Below are 9,788 nucleotides of genomic sequence, written 5' to 3'. Positions count from 1 at the left end.
TTTATTCCATCCATCTTGTCGATGTGCACTACCAGTGAGACTTGCTCGATCGGCTGCTCTATCGTGATCGATGACAATGAATTGCCTAACTTAGGCAACTCATCCACGATCTGGTTATCCGAGCGGACGATCTTCTGTATAACAACTTCTTGGAAGTTTGGCTTCAATTTCTCGAAAGCTTCTGCATATAGCCTGAGTTGGGAGCTACTTATTTTGAACGCCCACAATAGTTGCTGAGTGGCAAGCTGAGAATTCGAGTGGATGATGACTTTTTCAGCTCTTACATGTCAATCCACTTGCAAGCCAGCTATTAAAGTCTCGTACTCTGCTTCATTGTTTGTAGTCCGATAGTCTAGTCGCATGGATAGTTGCATCCTGTCCTCCCGAGGCGAAATCAAGAGAATGTCAATCCTGCTACCTTGTCGAATGGATGATCCATCTACATAAATTTTTCAAGTCATGTTTGGCTCGGTGTTCTGGACCTCAGTGACAAAATCTACTAAGGCCTGAGCCTTGATTGTCGTCTTGGGCCTTGATCGCCGTCCAGGCTGATATTGTATGTCGAACTCACTCAACTCGATTTCCCATTTGATCAACCGCCTGGATGCCTCTAGGTTAAGAAGGACTCTCCCCAAGGCACTGTTGATCATCACGATGATCGGATGTGATAGGAAGTTCGGACGGAGTCTCCGAGCGACGAGTATTAACGCGTAAGCTAATTTTTCGAGACAGGTATAGTGGGACTTTGTATCTTTTAATATATGACTCAGAAAATATACAGGTTGTTGCTCAGAACCATTCTAGCGCACCAACGCCGAGCCAACCGCATACTCGATGGATGACAAGTAAATCATTAGCGGCTCACCAGAGATGGGCTTGGCCATACAGGCAAGAAGTTAAGGTACTCCTTGAGCTCTTCTAGCGCCTTGTCGCATTCTGCATCCCACTGGAACTTAGTCGCTCGGCGTAGTATCTTGAAGAATGGGTGACTCCGGTCGGATGACTTGGAGATGAATGATGTGGCCCTTTTCACATGTCATTAGACACCTCAAAATTAATAAAGATCGGAAACCATTAAAAAACAAGAAAAGAAATGTAGTAAAGAGTCCAGAGTCATATTTTTTTCCAGGGATAACTATTACATGTGAGTGAATTCTAGATTCAATTGTGTCCATGCAAATTCAGTAGTCAAGCATAAAGTATTAGCGTCAAGATTTAATTGTCAATTGCAGATACACAAACTTCAATCGACACTCTAATCACAATAGAACAATTGCATAGAACAAGGGTTTGCTAAGCTCAATAATTGAAACTAAGCAATTTTGTAATAAAGGAAATGACAAATTCAAAACATAAAAAAAAAACATAGCAAACTAAACTAATCAGATCATCAGATCTGAGCAAGAGAATGAGAATCAAAGTAAATAAAAACTAACACGATCCACATCCCAAACCTTTGATCTAGTCTGCTTACTCTGCCTTGACACAGAGATGCTCTTGGGTACCTCCCTTTAAGCATCCAACAAAGATTGTCCAAGCTCCCAGATGATATCATATGATGCTCACAGCTCCTGACTACCTCCCTTTAAGCTCGCAACAGCTGGTGATCTCATCGCCCAAAGAACAGAGGTTGAATTCTGGAATTGCTTAACCCAATCGATTGATCGGATTGATCTAGGTTTTGCTACGAAATAAAGGTCGAAATGGAATAAAAAACTCTTGGGTACCTCCCTTCAAGCTCCATTGATTGGCGAAGATCGCAGATCGGGAAACCTCCCTCGATCTGGATTGCGACAGTGAAGTAGAAATCCAAGCTTGCGAACTGGGGAACCTCCCTCTGTCGTTCTTTGATCTCAGATGATGAATGCTAGCAGCTCAGAGATCGTCGTCGGTGAAGAAGACTATCTCTCTGATCTGGAATGTGGACGGGAGCAACGGGGGAAGAAGAAGAACAGTACAAAAATCAGGAGAAGAAAAAATGCTCGAGCCCCCTGTTCACTGTAGCTTCTCACGCCTTTTCAAATCAACTTCCAATCTGATCGGACAGTATAGAATTCTTCTATCTTGATCAACGGTTCAAACATCTCAGATTTGGATCAAAAACTCATTGATGAAGATTTAGATCTTTATCAATGTCTGTGATCTACTTTCCCTTAGCTCAGATGGAGTAGATCTTCGATGTATAGCTCATATTTCTCTTGATCTTGGATGGACGGTCCAAACTACTCTGAAGTTTGATCGTCTTGTTTAAACTCTGATTCAAGCACAAATTTGGTTCGAATTAATCTGAATCCAAGATCCTTTGATGCCTACAAAATAACAAACAAATATTAACATCAAATAACGCAATAATAAGGTAATTTGTAATTAAGTCCAAGAATAAATGTAATACATGAAAATGTAATGTAAATATGAATTTCATCTATGAACAAGACATCAAATCATGCATGTAGACTCAAAATAATGTAACAAAATCATGGTTATCAATGAACCTTGATCGCGCGGTGATTCGCCCGGTCAGTTGTTGAGCCTCCTTCAAGTTACAGGGCAGGGGCATGTCCTGTAGTACATTCACCTTGCTCGGATTCGCCTTGATCCTCCAGTCAGTGATGATGTATCCGAGGAAGCGGCCACTCCTTGCTTCGAACAAGCACTTGTTTGGGTTCAACTTTATTTCGTACGCCCTCAAAGTATTGCAAGTTTCTTCAATGTCTGCACAAAGGTCAACAGCTCAAAGGGATTTTATTAATAAGTCATCGATATACTTCATGTTGTGGCCAATCTGGCGACGGAACACTTTGTTCATCAGTCTCTGGTAGGTGGTGTCTGCATTCTTCAGTCTAACCGACATGACATTGTAACAATAAGTTCCGTCAATAGTGATGAAGTTGACATTTTCTTGATTCTCTCAGGCGAGCGGTACTTGGTGGTAACCTTGATATGCGTCGAGCATGCAAATTAGCTCGTAGCCCACCGTGGAGTTCACCATCTGGTCTATCTTAGGCAAGGGATAGAAGTCCTTCGGGCAATCCTTATTGAGATCACGAAAGTCGATGCAGACTCGTCATTTGTTGCCCAGCTTGAAGACCAAAAAGACGTTGGTGAGATAACTAGGAAACTGAACCTCGCGAATGTGACCGGCTTCAAGCAGTTTTTCTATCTCCGCCCGGATGATCTGGTTCTACTCTGCACTAAAGTCCCTTTACTTCCAAGCGAGGGGCTTTCCACACGGTTCTTGCTTCAAACTTGACAATCTCAACGTAGTATCACCGAGCGGCCAACTGATCGTCTTTTACTTCACCTACCTTGTTGTCTACAAGAAACTTGATCTTCTGGCAGAAAGTGGACACTACCGCTCAGAACTCTTTAAGGATTGATCGACCCAATATGACATTGTAGGAGGACGGCGCATCTACCAAAATGAAGTTTGTGGTTCTTGTCCTCTTGAGCTGCTTCTCTCCGAGCGATATGACCATCTGAATCTGGCTGATCGATAATACTTCATTGCATGTGAACCCGTAAAGTCGGGTGGTCATTGGCTGCAACTCGCTTCAGTCAATTTGCAGCTGGTCGAATGCCTTCTTGAATATAATATTCACCGAGCTCCCTGTAACAACAAAGGTCCGGTGAATATTATAATTAGCTATTACCGCTCGGATAATCAGGGCGTAGTCGTGAGGGATCTCCACTCCCTCTAGGTCTCGGGGGCCGAAATTGATCTCAGGCCCCTCGATTTTTTCCTTGCTGTATCTGACAACATGTATCTCTAGGCACCGGGCATGCAACTATTGGATCATGACGGCCGGCTAGAAGGGGGATTGAATAGCTTGAAAATAAAAAAACAAACCCTTCTCGAACTCTTAAACTAACACTTGCATAAATTAGCTAAACAGAAAGTAAATCAGAAAAGACGAGGCACTGGATTTGACTTGGTTACAACCGGAGAGGTTGTTAATATAAGGAAAATGATCGTACTAAAAACTCCTTCAGACGGAGAAGTCTCTTACAATGATGAAGCGCAGAAAATAGAAGCTTAACTACAGAGAAAGAGTACAAGTGTAGAAAAAATGAATTGCTTGAGTTGTTGAAAAGCTTCTGGATCAAAGCTGTATTTATAGCCTTGGTCGGGACTCCCCGAATGGATTTTGGGCGCCTGGGGGGATTAAACTTTATCCCCCAACGTTCAGATCGCGATTGACGCGATCTGGTCAAAAAGTCAACTCCGGGCGTCTAGAAGGGTTCCGGGTGCCCCGGCTGGAAAAGTCAACCCCGTTGACTTTTTCCAGCCTGGGTCTTCTGCTCCGGCTTCATTCGCCTCAGACCAGGTCTTCCGCTCACTTAGGTGATCTCTGCCATCCGGAATAGGGCTCACCCGAACCCAACTTCTGGTTTTCTCGAGCAGGCTTCCGCTCCGGCTTCTCGTCCCTCGGAATCACCGCGTGCTTCCTTCTCGTCCGCCAACGTATTCATCCGCAGTCTTCGTCCCTCGGGCGCATCCCGTGCCGACCTTCTCGCTAGCTGCGTGTCTTGCTCCTCGAGCAATCTTCCGCTCCGGCTTCTCGTCCCTCGGAACCACCGCACGATTCCTTCTCGTCCGCCGATGTACTCTTCCGCAGCGCCTCGTCCCTCGGATGCACCGCGTGCCGTCCTTCTCGCTAGTTGCATCTTTCGCTCGACTACCTGTGCTCTTAAGCTCCTGTACACTTAGACACAAGGTTAAAAACACACAAGACCTAACTTAACTTGTTGATCACACTAAAATAACCTTGGGGTTCCAACAACAACTTCCTCGCTCGATTCGAGTCACCGTCGATCGACTCACCTGCGATCATTCCAATCTCTTCCTGAGCGGTATTGTTTCGGTTCTCCTCCTCCCGAGCCAAGGTCCTAGTCCACTCAGCAGAAGTTCGGGCGGGACTTGTGTTGTTTCTCCTTTAAGGCTAATGATGACCCCGCTCAGATGCCACTCGATCGCCATCTCTCCGCTCTGTTGATCGGCAACTCTTATGTCGATCGGGTAATGGTGATCGATGATGATATCCTTGAGGAGTCAATCGGTTTGCAATTGATGACATCATAGCAATCGCGCGTGTTGTGCGTTGTCGATTGATGGAACGAGCAAAACATTAGCGTCCATTTCTTTCCGTTCTCCGCCTTTGGACGGTAGGCTGTCACATACTGTACGACTTACATTTTGGGCTTCTGGTGTTGCTATGTACCTCTCACTCGGGGCCCCTTGGATGACTGATGGCTACTAGGTGGTCGCCATTCAGGCGCTCCTATGGGCTCGGCCGACGCCTCATTTCTTCTTGCTTCTTAGGCCTCTTCCACGTTTTTATACTCCGTTATTCCCTTGAGCAGGTGGTCGAAGTCCTTCAGCAGCCTCCAGATGAGTGAGTGCAAGAACTCTCATTCGGTGAGCCCCTGGGCAAAAGCGTTCACTAATATTTCAAAGGAGACCGATGGAATATTCATGGGCACCTGGTTGAAGCGCTTGATGTAGGCTTTCAGTACCTCCTTGGACCCTTGTTTCAAGGAAAATAGGTTGACACTCGTCTTTTGGTAGCGATGGTTGCTAGCGAAGTGGTGTAAGAATGCCGCTCGGATGTCTTTAAAGCTATGAATTGAGCTGATCGACATTCGTCTGAACCAGCATTGCGCTAACCCTGAAAGTGTAGTGAGAAACACCCAACACTTCACACTGTCCGTGTACTGATGAAGTGTGGCTGCATTATTAAACTGGGTCAGGTGGTCATCTGGGTCGGTCGTTCCGTTATACTCAGTGATCGTTAGCGGGGTGTAGTGCTTTGACAGAGGGTCGCCCAAGATTCCTTGAGAAAATTGTCCGCTCAGGCGAATTATCATTCCTTGGTGCTTTCTCTTTACGTGCGTCCCGAACGAGCGCTTTGTCTGAAGAGGATCCTCGTTCCTTATTCGCTTGGCCCAGCTCCTCTACTAGAGTATGGAACAAGGATCGATGGAAGGAGATCAACGCTTGGGGCATGTCTTCGTATGTGTCGGGCGATTTCTTATTCTGTCCCCGAACGGATACATGATCCGCTCGATCTCCATATCCGGCTAGATGACCTACTGCTGAGGCTGTCAGCTCCTGCACATAGCGATCGACCATCGCCAGTTGCTGTTGTTACTCCATTATTTTTGTTGCTTGGGCTTGTATCACCACATCCAGCTCCTCCTTTATTAAAGTAACCATGGCGAGTAGTCCAATGTCCTCCATCTTCGTGTTTCAGATTCAGGCTACGTTCCCACAAACGACGTCAATATGATCTTGTCCGAAAATCATGGAAACAGAAAGCTGGGGTTGTGGCTGCTGTATTGACTAGATGTAGACCATGCTCCGATCTGCAAAGCATAAAAAGCGTCAGTACCGAGTTAGGGAAGGGGTCCCCGGTGTTGACCCTCCGACGTTCAAGTCAGTCACCAGCACGAAGAAGAAGATGGAATAATAATAGCACAGATGTAAATAGTGAATAATTCGTACCTGCGCTGATGTACGAACCCCCTTTATATAATGTCCTGGTGGACAATGTGTGCACTTTTCGAGGCATGAGCATACTCTCACATTGATTGTGAACACATTCCCCAATTGGTCCCGGACACATGGTCATGGACACGCTCTCCAATTGGTCGTGGGCACATCCTCTATTTGTCCGTCGTACGATCCTCCTGTTGACCATGACTCATGTCGACACCACCACCTCCCAAAAGTATATCAAAAAACACGTCAGTGTTCCCGTTGATTGGCCGAATGGGATAGTCGCTCGGCGAAGTACTCCTCTGATTGGTTAAGTACTCCGCTCGGAAGAACTCGGCTGCTCTTCGATACAACAACGAGTTTCGATAGTATGTTCTTACCTGATCGGAATAACGTTTTGGTCATCTCCAGGCTCCTTTGCTCCGTGATGAACTTCTGGTGATCTTGGCTGCAAGGGTGCTTCACTTGGCCCACCTCTTTGCCGGTTGGGCAACATATGCCGGTCGACCCCTAATGTAGGGCTTCATTCGACCATCCTTTGGTGGGCCCATCGATCTTTTTGACGTTGACCTCGGATTGCTATCTACCTCCTTTAACCCACACTTAATAAGTGTAGGTCTCCTTTATCACCGCATCACTTATGTTCGCCATTATAGTCCAAATGATCTCTGTTTATATTCACTCAAGTTTGACACTCGTTTAGATGCATCATTTCAATTGTGGCAAAAGGTGAATACGCTCGCCCCCAGCGCCCCCGCCAACCCGTCCCAAGGCCAACACGGAGGAGGTAAATCATGGGTGACTACTAGCCTTTGGAATAGTGATTAGCACATAAAAGAGGTATTTACTTCAGCTTTATCGAGATTTAAACTCCAAATTTTATTATGGCAACACCTCATACGCTATAGATGCATCATTTCAAGTAATGACATTTAGATGGTTCGTTTGAGTCTCAATTTGATGTCCTTTGATTATTTAAAACTAGTGAATTTGATATTATAAATTTATTGGTTTGTTTTGAGAGTTTGTTTATTCATTTACAATTTTGATAAGATTTTATGGATGAATATGATTGACAAATTTAGTCTATATACATTGTTCATAAATATATTATTGCTCATGTTTGATATCACGCGGCAATAGAAAGACATGACAAAAATTTTAGACGCTTTAGTGACGAAGAATGTGTATAGGATACCTGTAACACCCAATCAGACGTTAGGATGAGTGTTGAAGTTGGACTCGATGCGATCATTTTAACGCTCGAAATAATATAAGGATTAGAGAAAAGTGAAATTCAAGTTGAGCATATAAGGATTAGATAGTTATATGTGTCCATGTGCTGAGTCAAATAAAAATTCAAGTTGAGCATATACATTCAAAATTATTTATTTAATTTAATAAATTATTCAAATTTATTTATTTATTTATTTAATACTAGTGATGCATGAAGAGATTTTGAGGAAGAAAAATTGATTTATAAAAAATAATTTTAATTTTTAAAAATTGTCTTTACTTTTATTTTTTTAATGAAGTAAGACTCTGATATTTTTATAATTAAATACACCTCTAAAGGTTACAAAATAGTTTCGTTCCTGTTTACATGTGTAATATAATATATGAATATGTATGCGAGTAATCCACTCTCTTTTATAAAAAAATAATTTAATTCTTTATATTAGATATTAAACTAATAAGAATAAATATTATATTTAATTTTAGCTAAAAGACTGTCCATAAATTAAATAAGGATGTGTCAAATCCATATAATAGTGCAATGTTAAGATGACACTCTGAAAATTTCAACAACAAGTTATTGTAACAAACTTTCCTTATAAAAAATTAATTTAATATTCTATTTGATCTTAACCAAAAAGTTAAAAAAATCTATCTTTTAATATTTTCGACCTAAATTATTTATTGAAGATTCTTTTGTAGCTATATTTCTAATTGATTTTAAAAAAATTCAATAATATACTTTAGATCGGATATATTTATAGAAATTATTAATAAATATCAGAATTATTTTTGATATAAATAATAAAAAAAAGTACATTAAGAGTTCAAGATTAATTTGTAAAGGTAAGAAATTTTTAATAATCTAAGTAAGATTTAGTCCGCGTCAAACGCTATACTAATTCACGCACGTTTAATTCTAATTCTAATTAACAAATAATCTAATTTTACAGATACAAAGAAAATTAAGAACAGAGTAGCTACCGCAAGAGCAACGAGGTCACCCGAAAATCTTAACCTTGACACGGCACCGCCGATCGATGACGACGGCGTTCTCCCTCAAGCCGTCCAACGTCACCTCGCACCTCACCCTCACTTTGATTGTCCAGCTCCTGATGGCGCCGAACTTGATCCTCACAGGCACCGCCACATTCACCTCCAGCGGCACCTTCCCCTGCCTCTGCGCCGCCACCAGAGCACTTTGCATCGCCGCCGTCAGCCGGATCCCCGACCCCCTCAGCTCCGTCACAAACCTCGTCTCGTTACGCGGCGGGTGGTAGAACGTCGGCCAACTCCCCTCGCACAGCGTCAAGCCGTCGTACACCGCGGTTATCTCGCTGCCGTCGCGGTAGTACACGCCGACCCTCTTGTTGCGCCGGTTGTCGGCGACGACGGTGACGGCGAAGACAGGGTCGACGGTGAAGGCGGAGAGGTCGAAGGAGGAGACGGAGACGCCGTCGATAGTGTAACGGGGGATGCGGGGGCGGAAGGCGAGGAAGAGGATGCCGACCGTGACGGCGAGGACGAAGACGAAGGCGCCGGAGCAGAGTAAACAGAGGCAGCACCGCCGCCTCCACTTGCGGGGCTTAGCGACCTCGACCGTGCCGTCCGGAACGTGGATAACGTGGGTTCCCGGCTCCGGGAAGGGCTTGCGGACGGGGAGGATGGCTTCGGCGGAGGAAACAGAGGAGCGAGGGGTCTCCGTCGGCGGCTGACTTGGGTAAACCCTTTCGGCCATGGCTGCTGAAGAGCAAATCAGAGTAAGAAGCTCTCTGCTACTCCAATGGCGTTCAGGAATTGGATCAGTGCTCTTAAATCGAAGGGGGAGCATGGAAAACGAAGCATCCGGCGGTCAACGTTCCCTCGGTCAACGTTCTCGATGCTAATTAAATGCGCGGTTGGATTGCCGAAAGGGGACCGACAATCGTTGGATCCGATGAGGTAACCGAACGCGGCTGCTAAGGCCCAGGAAAGCACGGCGTTGCCGCGACGCTGACGTCGTTGTTTTTTTTTTCACACTGCGGGGTAATTATCATTATGCTCCAGTATTTTCCTT

General features: G+C 44.4%; 1 protein-coding gene across 1 annotated transcript; it reads right to left on the bottom strand.

Moving 5' to 3' along the window:
• Positions 1–8,732: 8,732 nt before the first annotated feature.
• On the bottom strand, positions 8,733–9,470 carry LOC121979658 (NDR1/HIN1-like protein 13). Its single transcript, XM_042531652.1, has one exon. It carries the CDS (start codon positions 9,468–9,470, stop codon positions 8,733–8,735), a length of 738 nt encoding a protein of 245 aa, XP_042387586.1.
• Between the last annotated feature and the right edge of the window lie 318 nt (positions 9,471–9,788).

Source organism: Zingiber officinale, chromosome 5A, assembly GCF_018446385.1.
Source record: "Zingiber officinale cultivar Zhangliang chromosome 5A, Zo_v1.1, whole genome shotgun sequence".
In the NCBI taxonomy this organism is placed as follows: Eukaryota; Viridiplantae; Streptophyta; class Magnoliopsida; order Zingiberales; family Zingiberaceae; genus Zingiber; species Zingiber officinale.
The sequence above is the reverse complement of the archived record's forward strand: the minus strand, read 5'-3'. Positions and strand labels throughout refer to the sequence as shown.